Genomic DNA, 19,333 nt, shown 5'->3' with positions numbered 1-19,333 from the left:
GGATAACTGCCTACGAGCCCCAGAGCCTTTGCGCCCGAAAGGCTGCCGGAAGTAGCTATGCTCTCAGCGCAAAATACTCTCAGGGGCCCCTCCCTCCGCCCTGATTGGGTGCTGGGCCTGCCCCGCCTTCTAGTCTCAGGCTCCGGCCGGCTTGGGGCGGAGTCCTCGGGTGGAGGATGCGAGTTTCGGCCGGGATTGCTGGAGCTCTCGCGGCCACAGTTCGGGGGCGGCACGGTGTCGATTTGCAATCCGGCTGAGAGGAGAGGCGCCACCGGGAAGGGTGAGAGCCGAGCCGGTCCATGCCCTAGGGGAAGGGATGGTTGGGTCCTGGGCTGAGCAAACAGAGCCCCACGCGGTCTTGGGGAAAAGGCGTGGGACGGCGAAAGGGGGGTGGAGAGCTCAAATCCTCCCCTGGGAATGGGTGTCAGAACCGGTTTCTGTTTCTCAATAGTGAGAAGGGGTACGAGTTGGGAAAGACTCTACACTGTCATGGAGAGGTTGGGTCTGTATTAATTTCCCCACACCTTTTGGATGTAGCAGTAGGATTACACTTTGGATTTTCTGCTAGATCCGCCCTCTCTGACCAAGATCGGCTCCTCCCCTCGCCATCCCTGGTGTGACGAATTTCTGGGACCTTCTTTCCTTAGGACCCCACCTTCTAACACCGCCGTGATTGTTTGCCCGTTATTCCGCTTAGGTTCCCATTCGCTTTGCCTAGTGTGACACAGATAGGCCCCGAGCATCCCCAAATACCCACACACAAAGTCCGGAAGGAAGAGCTTTCAGTGGAAACTTCATTTTCACTGGAATTACCTTCTGGGGCGTCACCTGCCACAGGATTCCTGGAACCTATTGGCCTGGGCAGAATCTGAGCAACTGAAATCTCAGCCGACGTCGTCCAGGGGCTCAAAGCAATTGCTTTGTTGGAAAAGAATAGATTAGTTTGGATTTGTCTTCCTTTGTTGGCAGCCGCCTAACCTTTGGTGAGCTCCTTTTCTTTGATCTTGGGGAAATTGGGGCTAGACACAAAATGCATAGAGAACTTGTTAAAACCTGTTAAGGGGTGGATTTATTCCTTCCGGGTGGGCAGAGTTTGGTAAAGTAATCTCATACCATTCAAGATTACTTACTGATTGGGCAGTCTACTGGGGCGGGGCGCTCATCTCATCCATACTGTACAAACCACCAAAGGAGTTCAGTATTTCATACAGCACCTGTCCTGGCCCTTCCTTGGACATTCTTCCCAGGATGAATGGTCGGTCACTCAGTCATGTCCAACGCTTTGCAACCGCATGGGCTGTAGCCCCCCAGACTCCTCTGTCCATGGGATTTCCTGGGACAAGAATACTGGAGCGGGTTGCCATTTCCTTCTCCAGGGGATGATCCCGATCCAGGGATCAAACCTGCATTTCCTGTGTTTGCAGACAGGTTCTTTACCACTGGCGCCACTGGGGACCTACTTAAATCTTTTTGGGGACAATTTCAGTCTAACAGATTGACGAATACTTACAAATGTGCATGGCATTGTGTTAAGCACTGCTTGGGGAGTGGAGTAGTAAGTGTGGGAAAACCAGTGCACTTCTTCTGGGTTACACTTAGAAGAGATAATGATGTAAACTTCAGCATGCTATGATGATGAAGTGAGGTCATTTCACTTTTTTTTCTGACTCCCATTACCAGCACTGTAGTCCATGCCTTCGTCGTCTCTTGCTTAGACTTCTGGTCTTCACACTTGCTTTCTTGCATTCAGAGTCTACTCTCTACACAGTAGGCAGGGTGATCTTAGGTCATATCGCTTCCCTGCTCTAAACCCTACAGTTGATCTTCATTGCAATTACTATAAAATCCACTCTTCAGTATGATCCACCCCTGCCTTCCCTGACTTCGCATCCAGCCATCTTCCCCCTTCTTTCTTTGCACCAGCCACCTTGGCCTTATTTCTGCTTCTAAAACTTGCGTCTGACTGAGGAACTTTGCACCTACTCTTCCATCCGTCTGGAATGCTCTTAAGAGCTTAGCTGGAATGTCACCTTCCCAAAGAGCCTTACCCTGGCTCCCCATCTAAATGAGTCTGTCTTCCTAGTCACTCGCTTTACTAAGTATATTTTTCGCTTCTTAAATTGCCTGCTTCTTTTTTCATTTTCTTGTTGTATGTGTCTTCCCACTATGAGGTTAGCTTCACGGGACTGACTCTTTTGTTCTCATCTGTATCCCCAGCACCTGGCACAAAGCAGGGACACGATAAATACTCTTATTATTTTTATTCTTGTTAATGAACAAGAATATTCATGTTTCTTTGAATTCCTGAACTCAAGGACAGTATCATTTCATCTCTTCCTCCTGCTTAACTTGGTAGGCACTCAATAGTCTTATTGACAAATGAGTTAAATGAGCTGATGATATATATGCCTTGAGTAGTTCCTGGAAAAGAGTAAACATGCAAAGAATGTTGGCTTTTTGTTTTCTCTTGGTGAATGAATTCTACCAATTCTTCATGTAGAACCTAGATCACAAGGGGTGGTCTGGCTTTGCCTTCCTTGCTTCTCCACCCTGTAAACTCCTGTCAGTGTTTCAGTTTCCAAATCACTTAACTGTTCTTAGACTGATTATTTGGTTCTTTTTCCCCATTCTTGTTGGGCGGGAAGAGAGGAGGAGATAGGGCTGGGTCCCCTCTCAGGAAAAAAGAAGCAAAAATAGCCATCCTGTAGTTGTTCTAGCCTGAAAAATGGTGACAATTTCAGGAACTCAGGGCAGGGCTGATGCCAAAAAAGAGGAAGGTCAGGAAACCTCAGCGGGAACCAGGATAACCTCTGCCAGGAACACTGGCCAGCTCCCTCCAGTCTGGCTCAATCTGTGTTCTCCTGAAGTTGCTGTTACTTGCCTTCCTGAAGCCAGACTCTGGGTGGTGCTCAAAGGAAGCACTGGTGCAGGCTGCCCCAAGCCTGGAGTCATTAGAAAGGAAGTGCATCCTGTCCCTCAGACTCCTGGGAAACTCCTAGGCTGGCTGGATTCCCAGAAGGTTTGGCTGGAAATCTTGGATCCTGGGAACCTTGAGAGGAAAACAACTGGAGTCTAACTGGTGGATCCCCAGGGTGAGGTCTTCTGCTCTGCCTAGTCTGTTCCTGGAGCTATCTCTGATTAGCTCCAAGAGTTTGCTTGACCTCTTTGTCACCCAGAGCTGGGAGGGGTCTCAGGAACACTGATGAGGTGACCAGCACTGGGTTCTGGGAAACTCTGCTCCCAGACCTGGTAACTGGTACCATGAAGAACAGCAGGAATGTCTTTTTTGTCGTTGCCTAAGGCTCAGCTTCTGTCAGGGAGTCTTGGGCTCAGAAGGAGAGAATGACTGGATGGTCAGCGTTTGTTTTCCTGTCCCCTCCCAGCTGCGGGCTCTCCTCCACTGACTCCTGTCTTCTCTCCCATGTCCTGCTCACAGCGCTGAGAATATGAGGCTCTGGCCTCCACTGGCCACTCACTCGTGACCCTTCCACCACGGCGGAGCCTTCCAAGCCAACCTCCTGCCGTGTGGTGATCTACTTGCAGCGGGAGATGTCGGGGGATACCTGTCTGTGCCCAGCCTCGGGGGCCAAGCCCAAGCTTGGTGGCTTCAAGGGAGGAGGCCTGGGCAACAAATACGTCCAGCTCAATGTGGGCGGTTCCCTGTACTACACCACTGTGCGGGCACTAACCCGGCACGACACCATGCTCAAGGCCATGTTCAGTGGGCGCATGGAGGTGCTGACCGACAAAGAAGGTGAGGCGTGGGGGCCTGTTGGGCGGGGTTGGAGTGGGGGGTGGGAGGAGGAAGTGACTTCAGAGCATGGCCTAAGCCCGGCAGATCTGGAATCTAGATTCATTTTTCTTCTTCATGTAGTACAGGACTCCTTCACCTGGAGTTTTTATGCAGCTTCAGAATTCTCTGAAACTGTACATGGAATGTTGTGTGTGTACATATTTTTCAGGGAGAAGAGCTGTACTTTTTAAAAAGTTCACACAGGACTAGATTCTCATAAGAACCATCACCAGAGTGCCTGAGCAGTGGGCAGAAAGCAGGCAGGGCTGGGTGGGAGTGTTGCCAGGAGGTGGGCCTGGAGGGGCTGTGTCTTCTTGGTTTCAGGGAGGAGGGGTGGAGAGCAGCCATGGACCTTAGAGCCGGAGGTTCCTCCTGTTACCCTGTGCCGTGGGCTCTGTGCTCCTTATCACCTGCCACCAGGCTCATCAGGTGGTTTTTGCCTGCTGTCTGCCCTGAGGTACCTGGAGACAAACAGTAACCCTCGGGGGCCTGTCTGAATCCCTAGGCTGGATCCTCATAGACCGATGCGGAAAGCACTTTGGCACCATCCTGAATTACCTCCGAGACGACACGATCGTCCTCCCTCAAAACCGGCAAGAGATCAAGGAACTGATGGCTGAAGCGAAATATTACCTCATTCAGGGGCTGGTGAACATGTGCCAGTCTGCCCTGCAGGTGTGGAGGCAGAGGCAGGGCGGGCTGATGAGGTCGGGGTTGGCTCCCTCCTTCAGGGACGTAGGGTGCAGTTCCTGGAAGGCCACATGGCACATATGAGATGAGTCCAAAACTAGTTAGACACACCATGTTGCCCAGGCTAAGCAAGCTAGCAAAGTGAGTGAAAATCGCGCAGTCATGTCTGACTCTGTGGCCCCATGGACTATACAGTCCATGGAATTCTCCAGGTCAGAATACTGGAGTGGGTAGCCTTTCCCTTCTCCAGGGGATCTTCCAACTCAGGGATCAAACCCAGGTCTCCCACATTGCAGGCGGATTCTTTACCAGCTGAGCCACAAGGGAAGCCCCAGCAAGCTGGCAGCCAGTCAGTTTATAAGGTGACGGACTCAGGCGGACTGACCGGACCCTGCTTCTAGTTTATATGCCTAGGTATCTGGAGTTTAGGTTTCTGGAAATGGGGATCTGCTTGCCAGTTGGCAGTTTCTCCTGCCAGGGGCCTCCTGTCTCTATCTGATGCCTCAACAAGCAGGGGGTGGCCATGGCAGAGGGGCTCTGACAGCTCCTGGGAAAAGCCTGGCAAACAGAAGATCTGGAAAAAAAGGATTGTTTGCTGTGTGTCACCCAGGACAAGAAGGACTCCTTCCAGCCTGTGTGCAACATCCCCATCATCACCTCCCTGAAGGAAGAGGAAAGGCTCATCGAATCCTCCACCAAGGTACTGGGACCGCCAAAAGGTCGCCAGGGGCGGCAGGCTGGGGGTGCCAGGTCCCCGGCCCTCACGCTCTCTCCCCTCACAGCCCGTGGTGAAGCTGCTGTACAACAGGAGCAACAACAAGTATTCCTACACCAGGTAGGGGGCACCCTGGCAAGGGTGGGGGATGGTGCCCAGGGAAGGGCTGAGCGGACAAACTGGGCAGCAGACTCAAGGGAAGCCACCTGCACGCCTGGCACAGTTGGCATGAGTCTGGGTCTCGGGAGAACAGAGCAGAAGGGGAATCAGAGCCGAGGCATCTGGAACTCAGTGCGGGGCCCTGGCCGGGATGGAGACAAGACTGAACATGAACGTGTAACTCAACATGTGTCATGTCAGGCAGCGGGCCAGGGGTTTTCCCTGCATTCTCTTACAGGGGTGGGAGGCCAGGCGGCTGGAACTCCTCTTGAGGCAGCCTTTGTTCTTTGCATCCGGGCCAGTGGCCTCCTCATCCCGCAGTGTCCTCTCAACAGGCCATAGCTAGGTACAGGCAGGAGGCTGCAGGCCCTCAGTGATTCCCCGGGGCAGACATATTGCCAGGGTCACCCATGCAGCAAGGGAAGGAGGCTGACTGCCGTCTTAACAGGAGGACCTGTTGAGATGGCAGTCAGCCTCCTTCTTTTTGGGCCTGCTGAGAGGAGGCCCTCCCTCAGCTCTCTGTTGTAACTTAAGTCCAATTCACCTCCTTCCCCTCAGAGGCCCCCAGATTCACAGGGGACCCCGTGACCCTTTCTCACCGTCCCTCTGGCGTCCTGACTTTCCCTCGTTTTGTGAGCACGACGGGGGGGGCGCGGCTGGGGCAGGGCAGGGGAGGGCCCAGCCTGCACCACCCTTGTGCTGGGCCTTCACTCCCAGGCCGGTGGGCTCTCACCGGTTTTTCAGCAACTCCGATGACCACCTGCTGAAAAACATCGAGCTGTTCGACAAGCTCTCCCTGCGCTTCAACGGTCGTGTGCTCTTCATCAAGGACGTCATCGGCGATGAGATCTGCTGCTGGTCCTTCTACGGGCAGGGCCGGAAGCTGGCAGAGGTGTGCTGCACCTCCATCGTGTACGCCACCGAGAAGAAGCAGACCAAGGTACGGGGCTTCTGCCTGCCTGTGTGCGGCTGCACTTTTCACCGCCGGGCGCACATCCTGCTGTTTCCCACACTCACCGCAGTGGTGGCGGTCAAGGACAAAAGCCAATGCAGGGAGTTCAGGGAACGCACAGAACTCTGCTCTGGTTAGCTGAGAGGCAGGGCTGTTGACCAGCGGGGGTAATTGGAGTTGGCCCAATTCAGATCTGAATCCTGGTCCCAAAGTCAGTTTTCTGATTTTGGATAAGACATTTAGACCATCTGGGCCTCAGTTTCCTCATTTGAAGATCTGAGAATGAAAGTATGAATTTAACAGAACTGTTATGAAAATGAGACAGTTCTGAGGAGAAGCAGTGCAAGGCAGGAGAAAGAGCTGTTCAGTCTTCCAGCCCCTGCTGGTTGGGCGTTCCTGGTCAGTCAGCTTGTCTCTGCAGTGACACCACACTGCCAGGCACGAGTAAGGGATTTGACAGGAGATAACAAATTCAATTTTTATCATCTGTAAAACGGAGACTAGGGCTGTTAGAAATTTAATTCTATATATACACCCACATATATATATTCTATCTATATACACACATATATATTCTATATGTATATACATATATTCTATATATATACACATATATATATTCTCTCTCTATATATATACACATATATACATACATATATATAAATATATAAAGATCTTGGGGCTTCCCAGATGGCGCCAGTGGCAATGCAGGAGACACAAGAGATGTTAAGTCCGATCCCTGGGTTGGGAAGATCCCCTAGAGGAGGAAATGGCACCCCACTCCAATATTCTTGCCTAGAGAATCCCATGGACACAGGAGCCTGGCGGGCTGCAGTCCACGGGGTCGCAAAGAGTTGGACATGACTGAGCGCACATGCACAACAAACCCAGCTCTCTCCCCAGGCTGCCAGCAGATGGTGCCTCCCCAGAGAACAGCTGCCCTGGTGTGTTTAGGAGACGACAGACTGCCAGGGTGGAAGGGCGGCTTGTCTCGGGGGAGAGCTGTGTGCATGTGAAGGGCTCAAAGCAAGTAGGCTTTTTTGTTTTCTGTGTGCCCGGCTCTCTGCTCAACACTTTACAATCTTCATATAACATTCACAACAGTCTCTGAGGTCAGTGTTAACATTTGGAAACTCAGGTACCACAAAGTTAAGCCTGAGACCCCACAGCTAGTAAGTGGGGGAGCTGTTTGTACCTAGGCCCTGACCTCTCCACATACTAGTCCACTGGTCTGGGATTGGGTGGGGCAGGGTACTAGTCTTCTGCATCTTTATGTCCATAGAATACATCTCCTCATGCCTCCTTCAGAGGAAACCTACACCCGCCCTCGCAAGACAGAAAGTCATGTCTCTTGAGAGACTTCTGGAGGCCTCATGGAGTTAGCAGGGCCAACGGCCCTGACATGCTGTGCCCTCTTTGGGATGAAACCTCATGCTGTTCTCTCGTCCCAGGTGGAATTCCCAGAGGCCCGAATCTATGAGGAGACACTCAACGTCTTACTCTATGAGACCCCCCGAGTCCCTGACAACTCCCTCTTGGAGGCCACAAGCCGGAACCGCAGCCAGGCTTCCCCCAGTGAAGACGAGGAAACCTTGGAACTGCGGGACCGTGTCCGCCGCATCCACGTCAAGCGCTACAGCACTTACGATGACCGGCAGCTCGGCCACCAGTCCTCCCATCGCGATTAATGAGACCCTCCTGGAGTCAGGGCACGGGATGCCCCATCGCCCCTCTTGTGGAGCCCTGCCCCCTCGGCCACCCCACTCTGCTGCTGGCTGGGTCTCTGCCCCAGCAACCAGAGGCACGACAGGACCTGCCTAGGAGGTCAGAGGGCCTGAGCAGCGGAGGGCTCGAATTTCTCTGCCCGGCTCCCTCAGCACTTCAGGAGGACTGGCCCCTTTGCTCAGCCCCTCCCTTTCTGCCCCTGGGCTGAATGGACTGACCTGTCCACCTCCCACTGGGAGCATTCCTCTCCTCCCTTGGCTGAGCGCCCCTTTGCTCTGCTGAAGGCTACTTTAGGCCTCAGGGGAGGCCCACGGGAAACAGGTCTCTCTGAGGAAGGTGGCTTCTGGTGCTGTGGAGGCCCAGTTTCTTACAGAAGGTGGGGCTCCTTTTTTCCTAAGCACAGGCTTGATGAGTTACATTTTTAACAAATAATCTAGGAAATGACTAGTTTTTAGTTTTAGTTGAATAATGAGGGGACTGGGTATTTCTGCTACCCCTCCAGGGTTCCAAGATCCGTGGTAAAGCAGAACCCTTGGCCCTTTTGCTACCTTTGGGATCTGTTTCTTTAAGCACTTTGTACTTTTATTCAGGAGATTTGTAATCTTCCCTGACCCACGTCATCTTCTGATCTAATCCCCTTTTCCCTGTAGAGTCAATCTAAGGGAGGGGAAAGAAGCAATAAAAAAACTGACCAGCTCTAGCTTTGCTACAGTGGCCAAGCAGCCAACCCAAAGAGCACTGACGGGGTGAGTTTGTGTAAGTTAGGACCTGTGGTCCTAGTAACACCCCTAGAAGAAAGGATAGTTTACCCCCACATCTTCAGAGTCACATATGCACTGACTTTTAGGGTCTTACATGACTGTTCTCTTTGATTCTCTCGCCCTTGGCTCTGAAGCAAGTTGTCCTCACTTACTGTAAGCCCAGAGGGCCGTTGTGGTGGCAGGGGGCAGGAGCTGCAGCAGAAGGCTGGAGCCCATGGGCCCCACACCCACTTGCCCATCATCCGAGGACAGCAAACACAGAGCCCTGCATTCCCGGGGTCCCCACTGAAGTGGTTATGCTTGGCCATCCATCCCCCCACCCCCATCCATGTTGTTGGTTTTGGGGATGGTGGTTCTGCCCAGTGGTGAGTCCCTGAACACAGGAGAATGTGTGTAGCCTAAAAGCCTTGAAAGGGTTCTTCATTTCTTTCCTGTTGGGTAAATTTGGCTCTAGAGATGCTGCACCCCTGGGTAAGGGTGCAAGTTCCAAGTTCCTCTTCAGGGCTTCGGTTTTCATTCCCTTCTGTTTGGCTTGGCCCGCGGGCAGCTGCTTATCTGAATTCTTTTCTAAAGGAATGCCACCAGGAGGGAGCTGTTCAGCCAACCTAACAAACCAGCACTGCACTCAGCAGTACCCACTCAGTCAGGAAAGGACATAACTGATCAAGTTCATGTCTCTTGACTACTCTGACCATAGCTAAGTGGCTGCTTATAGTTGAGCCTATGGGCAAATGCCAGGCCAGGGTTAGTAGACACAAAGACCTGTGCTAGGGCAGGAGAAAGGTGACTCTAATCAGGCGTTTTACGCTAGTCATATTCTTGAATGTATAGACTTTCAGGTGAGGCACCTTGATGGTCAGCTATGAATGGTTCTTCAAGCCTTCACTGGAGTAACAAGATGAAGACAAATCCATTTCTTTGGCCAGATTCCAACTCTGGGTTTCCCACAGTGACTGGAATGCTTCTGCTTGAGGCCACCAGTCTGTTTCCTCAGCTGCCTTCCCGAAGCCCTTTAATACTCAAAGTCCCAGCTCCCCACTGAGGTATTTTAATGCTTGTCCCTTAACCTCCCCAGTCCCTGGGCCTCTCTTCACTGCTGGGACTTTGAGATCCTCAGCTGTCTCAGTGGTGAGCAGTCTTTTCTTCCTGAGACAGCACAACAGTCTGGGACTCTGGGCACTTACCTCCTCCAGTTGAAAATATCTCTTTGGTTTTAAAATACTAACATTGAACTCACTGAAGTAATCTTAGCTTTTAAAGTCAGACTGTGTTGTAAGGGTTTGGGGAATTTTGAGTTTCCCAGCCCTATTCAGAAAATGCTCTTGGCTGTGTGACTTTTTCAATTCTGAGCAGCCCTGGGGAATGTACACAAAAAGTGTGGATGAAGGTTAAACCTTGTCAGTTTCTAAGAAAACTGGAAGCCTGCTGTTAACCACACAGGCCAGCATTATTAGGTTCTGATCTATTACCTGACCAGGGTCTGCTGAAGGATGGCACAGGTCCTGGCATGAAAGAACTTCTTTATCATGTAACTTCAATTCTCTGTTGCTCAGCATAGGTGATGGAAACAAACACTAATTTCTAATAAAACTGTGTTACACTGCAGTGGTTCAGAGCCGTGCTTACAGGGAGTGGAGCTTGGTCACTCACTGCTCTGTGGACATAATTCATGTATTTCTGTTCACCACCTGACCTTACATTCTCACTGGGGCCTATGCCCCATTGCACTCAGTTGCCCTGCAACCCAGGCTCCCCCTGGTGGAGGATTAGTGAAAGTCGGTCAGTCATGTCTGACTTTTTACGACCCCAGACTATACAGTCCATGGAATTCTCCAGGCCAGAATACTGGAGTGGGTAGCCTTTCCCTTCTACAGGGGATCTTCCCAACCCAGGGATCGAACCCAGGTCTCCCGTATAGTAGGTGGATTCTTTACCAGCTGAGCCACCAGGGAAGCCCAAGAATACTGGAGTGGGTAGCCTATCCCTTCTCCAGCAGATCTTCCCGACCCAGGAATCGTACCGGGGTCTCCTGCATTCCAGGCGGATTCTTTGCCAGCTGAGCTAAGGTGGAGGATTAAGGACAACACTATAAAGGGCTGGAACTGAAATTTAATATTTAGAAAACGACCTCTTTAACAATCACTACAGTAGTCAGGGAGCAAGCAAGAATCCTAAGAATCGGGGCAAAAATGCAGCACATTTTTATCTCTGGCTCTTGGAGATCTTCAAGAAGCTCAGAAAGTAGCTTGGCTTAGTCACTGTCCATACCTAACGCTCCCTGGCTGAGTTTCTGCATTTCTGAACTGGAGGCCTGACAGACTCATGCCCATGGCTGGCAGGCCCACTGCTCCAGGAAACCCAACAGGCTTGCCTCACTCCTTTGACCTTGCTGCCGCCCTCCAGCTCTGCACTTGGCAGAGGGTAAAGAAAACAGAGTCCAGCCCATCCCCCACCTCACTGGCTGAGTGACCTGGGAGACATCAGGCAAAACCCTGCCCCACGATGGAGACAGACACCCTAGCTGAAGGGGCAGCTTCCTGGAAGGGCAGTTAAGGACAGTAACCAAGGGCCCGCGCCGGGTCAGAAAGGGAGCCTGAGACATCGGGGGGCAGAAACGGTGAGGGTGGCCAAGCGCGCACTGGTTTATTGCCCAAACCTCGCATTCTAACAACTGTGTGACAGGCTAGGGAACCCCCACACCTATGGCAGCTGAACACAGTTCCTGTTGGAAAGGTTTACTGGAACACAGCGTAGGCAGGGCATACGGGGAAGGCCAGCCTTGGAGGAGGCCCACGTGGGTCTTCTGGAGAAGAGTTATACTCCACCCGCCAAAGTAAGAACGCCACAATCAAATGGCACAAACGATTAAGAGACCCACTGTGGCCGTGACAGAGTTCTGCAGCAACTCTCATGGGATGTGGGCTGTTGTTCGGGGCGGAGCCTGGGTGCTCAGGGCCTCTGCTGGCCTACCAGTGAAGGCCTGAGGGCGGTGTCTTCTCGTCTTTATTGCTTTCCAGGGAGAAGGGAGGGATCCGGACGTCAAAGTGGGAACCATCAGGCCTCTCGAAGCGGAAAGTGCCCCTGGGAGTCAGAGAGAAACTGGTTTAGAGGTCTGGAGAGCCCTGTGCCCTCAGCACAACTGAGGCAGAATAATACAGGCCCAGGCTCTTCTGCCTGGCTCATGCCAGGATAACACTGGTCCAGGGACCCAAGAGCCCATCCTGGCCCTTCATGAAAAGAAGAAATGAAGTTGTCCTGAATTCAGCCCTTCGATGCACCCTGGATAAGCCACCCAACTATGCCTTCAGGATACAGAATGAAACACCAAGGGAAAAAACCAACTCATTGGCAGCTCTGTAGCAAAAAGTCAGCAGACCGCTTTGACCTAAGTCCTCATCCCGCAGGGGCCTTCCCAGATGGCACAGTGGTAAAGAATCCACCTGCCAATGCAGGAGATGCAAAGAGACACAGTTCGATCCCTGACTGAGGAAAATCCCCTGGAGAAAGAAATCCCCAGTATTCTTGCCTGGAAAATTCCATGGACAGAGGAGCCTATCGGGCTATAGTCCATGGAATTGCAATTAGACATGACTGAGCAACTGAGCATACACACACACACTCATTCCACAAAATCACGGAGAACTGGGAAAGTCATAAATCAGGCAAGACTCACACAACAATGAATGGCAGATACAGCTCCACCTCAGGACTTCACTGGGTCCAGAGTGAACTGCATGCTATGAGCTCTCACTTTTCTGACCCGCAGTGTCCGTGGACCTAAGCTGCCCCCACACCCACTTACTCACCACATGTGCCCACTGGAGGCCTGCAGGGAGACGTGGCTGCTGTACTGGAAGGCGGGCTGCTCCTTGGATAACACTGGTTCCTGTGAGGGTTCAGGCAAAATAGGTCAGACCAGACAAGCTCCCTGTACCCCAGGGCCACATGCTGACCATCACCGAGTCAGGACCAGATGCTCTCTCAGGCCTCCCACCATAATGGCCGGCCAGCACCTCCTCTCACAGCACCGCCATTGACCTGGGCCTTTTACTCTGGCCCTGAGAAAGATAATCTCAGACTAAACATCTGAAGTTTCCAGACAAAGATGACAAGCCCAAGATCTCTGCAAATATCCCTTTCAGGGTCCATTCACTAAGTGCCTTATGATCAGCAAACATCTGCTAAGTTAAGTCCTGGTAATCATAAGGTAATAGATGTTATCCTAAAAAACTGAGATCCTGGTTAAATAACCTGGCCAGTTATGCAGCAAATAAACAACACAGTGGGCGTCTGAAAAGAGATGAGCTCCAAAGCCCTGTTCTTTCTATCCCACGCTGCCTCCCCAAGTCCCTGCTAATGTGTATAACTGCTTACTGAATGCGGCCCCTTCTCTTGACTATTTCAGGAGAGTGGGTGGGGTAGCGCAGGAATTGCAAAGTCAGATCTCTTCAAGGGCCGGCAGAGGATGTACGTGTGTAAAGAGGCAGAGGAAGGACAACTGGGAGTGGTGGAGGGTGTGTACTACACCCAAAGGCTTCCCAATTCAGATTCTTAAAAAGGGTGGCCACCAACGTCACTTACCTGGCTCCAAATCCAGGACCTGCTGCTACGAGTTATAAGGACCATGGCCAGTTAAATAACAGTCCCGGTGTCATCATGTGTGAAATGGGTTACAAGACACCTCCCTCACAGTGAGGCTTCTCACTCGCAACAGTCCTGTGCTTTCACACACTGAACCCCTGCCCCTAACCACAGAGGAGGAGACCATGCACCAAGCTCCCAGGCCTGCTGGGTGGGACCAGAAACCAAGACTATTAGCCCAAAGATGCTCACCCTGCCCACCACCCCTCGGCCTCGCACTGTCTCCAAGGTGCCGGATAGACTGAATATCCTCCAGTGTCGCTCCCGGAGCTGAACCACGTCACTGTCAAGGTTCTCCAGGCGGATACAGTAGCGCCACTGTGGGAGCAGGGGAGAGACTTCACGTCTGAGAAGGAACAGAACCTGGGCTAGCCCCCTGGGAATTCTAAGAGAGAAAAGGGCACCAAAGGCCAACACCTGCACTGCATGGGTCTCATCTCCCGCCCTAGAGGTAAAGCCCCCACCTCCCAACCTGCCCCCACAGGCACGCCTCCTGGGCTCCCCTCCTCCGGAGATTAGACGCTCACCCAGTAGACGTGGGAATTCTGGGCTTCCTGGGGAAAACAAAACACAAAGAATTTCAGTCCCCGAGGGTAGAAAACGTCTATTCCAACCAACATCTCTCCAGTGGAGCAGATGTATTCCAGGACGGATGCAAAGGCAGAAGAAAGCCCCAAGTATCTTGATGACGTGCTAACTATGGCCAACATGCCCAGAGGGAGGCAGGCTCCCTGGGCCCTTCCCTGGCCTCCTTCCTCTTCATCCTATTAAGATCACAGAGCTGGATGAGAACAGAAGAGAGGGCCCTTCCCTCTCACCACTCTCCCCGTCAGCCGCCACCCCTTTGCCCACCACTGCTGCCCAGGCTGCTGTCTTCCTCCTCTGCCTTCCCACATCCCAGCAGGATTACAACACTTAGAAAGGTGTAGGCTGGCCTCCCCCACTACCATGAGCTCCTGGAAGGCAGGTACAAGTGTTTCATTTTTGTCTTCCTAAGACCCAGGTTACGGCCAAGCAAGAAACAGCTCAATAAATGTATAAAATGTGGGAAGAGGAGCCTACGGTGATTTAAACAAGTATGTGTATGTTCTTCATAATCATGGCTCCCTTTGAGCCAGAAGAGAAGAGAGAGTCAACCTGGAGGCCTCCTTCCTGGGATCTGAGAGTTTCCTTGCTCTAGGTCTTGGTGTCAGCTCTTGCCAAGAGGGTGCTCAACCCCAGCCAATACATGCAGCACTGGAAACCAGAACCTCAGGCACATGGTTTAAATGTGGGACCCACACCAGCAGTCACACTGGGGACACCACACAGAACCCGGGGGCCCGGCCCTGAGGCAAGGCACCAAGGCTCAGCACCTACCCTCATGCCCATGTAGAAGGGGATGACAGTGACACGGATATTCTCAGTTGTTTCCCGGTGGACATCAGAGAGCTCCAGCCAGGGGTGATTCTTCTCCTGCCAGGCCCGTAGCGTCTCCCGAGCCACAAAAGGGGGTGCTGGGGCAAGAAATGACTGGTTAGACCAGGCCAGCGGCCAACTGCTCCTCTTATAAAACCCTTCCCAGTGATGGCCAAGGTATAGAAGACACATGAGCAAAAGCAGCACAGGCTGGAAGAAGGCACAGGGCTGCCTACCAAGAATAAGCCCCAAGGAGGAATATGATGTCAGGGGAAGAGAAGTGGCCTGGGAGTTAGGGGCCCTGGCTCTCAGATCTCACTCTGCCACTACCTAGCAACCCTGAGTTGCTCTCAATCATCCCTGAGCCTGTTTCCCTATCTGCAAGGAGGAGATAAAGGCCATCTACCTGACAGGTCTAAAGGGAGGTTAAATCAAGTTGTAGAAACAGAGCTTTGAAACTGCTTCTGTGACACTGTCTTTGAAGAAAGGGCCCTCCCATTCCAGCTTCCCTTTATGAGAGAGGGTACCTTTTGTCTGGTCATACAGAAGAAATCTTTCAAAGAGCTCATGCTGGATAGGAACCTGATCAGTGGAGGTGTAGGGGAGGATGTCTTCGTGGCTGACATAATCCAGGCCTGGCAAAGAGACAGAGACAGAAAACTCATGGAGGAACGGGGAAGAGTGGGGCTGAAAAGAAACTCAATTTCTGGGCCTTGTCCCAGGGTGGGACGAAGCTGGCACCAAGGCTCTCAGCGTCTACACGCCCTCCAAAGCAGATTCAAGGACAGCAGAAAAGCACTGGAATTCTCTTCCTGAGACACACCAGACCCCTCACCGATAGGCACCACTCAGACGCTCATAACTCACCTGGAATGGCATAGAGGGCCCGGCTGTCGTCGTGATTAGCCAAGAAAGTCACAGCTTCTGTCTGAGATCTCTGAGACTAAGGCAAGAAGCAAGTCATAGGTTTTCTCGGTCTCTATCCAGTCCTGAGGACTTGGGGCCCAGCGCGGTATGGAACTGTTGGATCCCTCTCCTTCTCTTGGTCCCCATCAGGGTCCAAGCCTTCCCCATGGAAAGGAACCCCAGGCGCAGCCACCTTGCTTACTTACTATATGTGGACAGTCTCGGGCATCAATCAGCACCTGATAGTAAGTGTGAGTTTTGCCTTTCACCTCCTTCGAGCCATGGCCGGCAGGGTTCTCTGCTCTATGGGGGAGGAGGAAAAGCCCAAGATCAACCTGAGAAATGGAAGCAGGGCCTGCCCCAGCTCCCTACCACCCCCTCACCTAAACAGACCAGTGCCTGCACTGAAGGGGCTTAGCAGCAGCTGGGCAGATGTTCAGCACGCCCTGGCCCAACGCTCCCCAGGCAGGAGCAAGCAATAGAGTGTGGTGAAGAGTCATCGTTTATCTTACTCTCTGGATGCCTCTTTAAAAAAGGGGCCAAGCTGAGAAAATCAAACTGCTGCTTCAGTCCCTGGAGCCCAGAGCACCCCACTCTTCTCACATCCCAGGGGTTCTCTGTGATCACTTAATGGAGCCTTTTCTTTTTTTAATGTACTCTAGGAGAAAGATTCTAATTGAACATCAAGAAATCAAGAAGCCTAGTTCCCCAAATGCCCTCTGGGGTACTTATAATGCAAACTAAGAATGCCTGGGGTGAGCATCCTGGGGAGGTCTGAAGGGACCCTTTGGCTTAAGACTCAGCACTCAGCACTTTTGTCTCCATGGGCATCAGTGTCAAGGGAGTGTTTGGGGACTGTTCCTAAGGCCCAGAAGGAGGCTGTCTTGACTGCTGGGACTCCAATTACGTATGTCTACCATGGGTGGGGCCTCCTCCAGAGGATACTGCGAGGCACAGTGAGAGGGAAACTTACTTTTCTGGGGCTGCAGATGCCACATCCCGGTCATAGAGTCTGGCCTGCCAGGGAAACAGGACGACACCTCGGTAGCCAAAAACACTGTGAAGGAAAAGCTGGGAGAAAAGAGAGGCTTCAGTGAGTCTGCAGCCGAGCGGGTACATCCAGGTGGGGCCCAGATCACTAAGTGGCATGGGTGGGGGCAACTCCAGCACAAGGTCTTGCTATTCTTTCCCTTGGACCCTGAGATCCACCCAGACCAACTGTGGAGCACGCTTACTATCCCTTCATCTGGCTGACTTCTACTCAGCCGTCAGGCCATAGCCGAGGCCTCGAGGAAGCCTTCCCTTCCCTCCCTTCCACTTAGCACGGTGTACAGCTGTGAACCATGTGCATACTGTAATTCTTTTCTTAGACTGTCAGCTCCATGAAGGAACTGCTTTCTGATTTAATACCAATGCATAAAGCCCATTCTACTGTAGGCATACAGAGGAAAAAAGCTGAATAAACAAAAAGTCCTCCTTATCTACAAGAGGCCTAAATCTGTATCAGTAGATCTGGCATAAAACTGGCTCAGAAAAAGAGCCTCACACCCAGAGCTTAAATCACTGCACTCAATTCAACTAGAACAAAGCATCAAAAAGCAGGCCCTCCACTGGCTTCCCACCAACCACTATGTTAAATGACTCTTCAGCAATAGGACTTTCTCTTCAATATAGTTCAAACCATCTCTGTCCACACTAACTTGGAAACAAAACCCGATGACACATGAAGTGCATTCAAATCCAGGAAAACAGGGACAAAAAAAACATGTTAAAACAACAACAACAACAAAACTTTTGATTCTGGTCTGGCACCAAACACCAAGGCAGAAAAATCCTAATGTGCAGGCCTGTGGCCAAATTTCACCCTTTCAGAAGCAGAGCACACCCTGAAAACCAAAGATGATGCCGCCCAGCACTCACCTGTCCAGTCTCGTATTTTCCATTCTGTTTTGGCACCTCGAACACACCAACTGTCTCCAAAACTTTGCCCTCTGGTCGGTTTCTGATTAGGAAGGAAAAGGAACAAGCAACTGAAAAGCTAAGAAGTGAAGGGTACTAATCCATCAGAAAAAGCTGCTAGGATACTGGGGGGGGCTGGGACCATGACAGCAGAGAAGGGTCGCGGCAGTGGGGCCAGCTGAAGCAGGGAAGGGTCCTGCCAAGCTACCCCTCCACAGAGATTCTGCTGCTTCTCCTCTGAGGACCAGCCACAGATGCCCCCTTGGTTTCCATGAGATCTGACAGCTCCCAGATCACTTTCTTCTCTCTTGACTCTTAGCATTCCTCATATCACGCCCTCAGACCCTGCTTCATTGTATCCCTTGCCTCCATTTCTACCCTGACCCTCCTCCTGACCTCCCACAGCAGTGACTGCCTTTCCCACCTTGCATTTCAGTTATTTGTGTCACTGTCTTATCTCCATTAGAGACTGTAAGTTCCCCGGGAGCAATGCTTGTGTCTGATTAGCCTGTGCTCCCTCTCAGAGCCTAGGGTATAAGGGGTGCTCAAAAGAAAGCTTCTTTTGTGTCATCATGCCATGTCCATCTCCACCTCTAAACTGCAGTCCTCATCCTGGCATTGCACCAATGTTATTCTCTCAATCTAGTTTTTGTTCAGATTTACATCAATTTTCAGAGGAGTCTTAAACTGCAAATAGCTATCATCTCTCCCCCATGTCCGTGTCTCATCTCAGCCACTAAAAGGTCAGCTGTCACAGTGACTTCTGGACCCCACTGCTTTTTCTGGGGGCCCTTCAAAGCACCGCTTTCTTACTATTGTGGAGAGGTGAACTCCATGTCTCCTTCCACTTGGTTCACCTGCCCCAATTTGGTCTCTCTGGTCCCATCCCTAGGCACATTGTTCACACCATCCCCGTGGCTTCAAACCCCCTTCCTCAAGTCACATAAAGAGAGTATGTGCCCTCAAGGTCACACTGAAGCCTGGGACCAGACTCGGGTCCTGTTTCCCATTTCCAGCATCTTTCTGAGAGAGGCTTTGACCCACAGTCACGGGCTGGCGGTTCAAATCAAAAGCCCTAGCACTTAATTGAAGGACTTCCCACTAACAGTGGCGCTCGGATGCCTGCACTCGAGGAAGCAGGCTTTGCTCCGAGAGGGTTATTAGTTCCCCCTCGGAGCCAGTCCGGCACAATCCAGGACTCTGGGCCGCGCTCCCTTCCTCGCTCCTGGCACGCGTCCCAGGCAGCGCAGGTCGGCTCTCGGCCGGAACTCTCCCCTGGGTCGAACTCCTATCACCCTCTGCCGCTGGGCCCTCTGGCCCGGGACACGCTCCCTAGGCTCCGGGCCCGACCCCCGCGCTCCGTCCCTCACCGGGACGAGAGGTGCCTCCGCGTCGTCGTGGTCGCCACGGGTGGGAAGGCCCCAGCTCCACCCGCCGCACAGAGCGGCCTCGGCCCCCGGGTCCCAGTCAGCGACCGGGACCACCAACGACTGCCCATGGTCAGGGCCCGCCGGGCCACACAGCCCGCCATGTCTCGCCCGAGCGCCCGCTGGGCTGCTGACACACCGCCCGACCCGCGGCCGGGCGGCGTTCCGCCCCCGCCCCACACTGCCCCGCGCCGTTGCCCCGCCCCC

At 52.4% G+C, this 19,333-nt stretch overlaps 2 protein-coding genes across 3 annotated transcripts; one reads left to right on the top strand and one right to left on the bottom strand.

The window, feature by feature from the left end:
• Positions 1-143: 143 nt before the first annotated feature.
• TNFAIP1 (TNF alpha induced protein 1) lies at positions 144-10,400 on the top strand. Of its 2 annotated transcripts, none has more exons than XM_055577157.1 (7): positions 144-280; positions 3,437-3,754; positions 4,299-4,468; positions 5,094-5,183; positions 5,266-5,318; positions 6,102-6,297; positions 7,761-10,400. In XM_055577157.1, the coding sequence occupies exons 2-7, from the start codon at positions 3,550-3,552 to the stop codon at positions 7,995-7,997; spliced, it is 951 nt and encodes a 316-aa protein (XP_055433132.1). In that variant the 5' UTR covers positions 144-280; positions 3,437-3,549; the 3' UTR covers positions 7,998-10,400. The 2 variants fall into 2 exon arrangements, with proteins under 2 accessions (XP_055433132.1, XP_055433134.1); XM_055577159.1 differs by lacking the exon at positions 144-280 and adding an exon at positions 350-983.
• A 484-nt stretch (positions 10,401-10,884) lies between these two features.
• On the bottom strand, positions 10,885-19,316 carry POLDIP2 (DNA polymerase delta interacting protein 2). Its single transcript, XM_055577156.1, has 11 exons — positions 19,070-19,316; positions 17,661-17,742; positions 16,714-16,811; positions 15,947-16,043; positions 15,702-15,777; positions 15,362-15,469; positions 14,796-14,932; positions 13,964-13,990; positions 13,629-13,754; positions 12,602-12,681; positions 10,885-11,876 (listed from the first exon to the last, which is right to left on the bottom strand). The coding sequence occupies exons 1-11, from the start codon at positions 19,228-19,230 to the stop codon at positions 11,762-11,764; spliced, it is 1,107 nt and encodes a 368-aa protein (XP_055433131.1). The 5' UTR covers positions 19,231-19,316; the 3' UTR covers positions 10,885-11,761.
• Positions 19,317-19,333: the final 17 nt, after the last annotated feature.

Source organism: Bubalus kerabau, chromosome 4 (assembly GCF_029407905.1).
Source record: "Bubalus kerabau isolate K-KA32 ecotype Philippines breed swamp buffalo chromosome 4, PCC_UOA_SB_1v2, whole genome shotgun sequence".
Taxonomy (NCBI): domain Eukaryota; kingdom Metazoa; phylum Chordata; class Mammalia; order Artiodactyla; family Bovidae; genus Bubalus; species Bubalus kerabau.
Note: the sequence above shows the minus strand (reverse complement) of the source record. Positions and strands in the feature narration are given on the sequence as shown.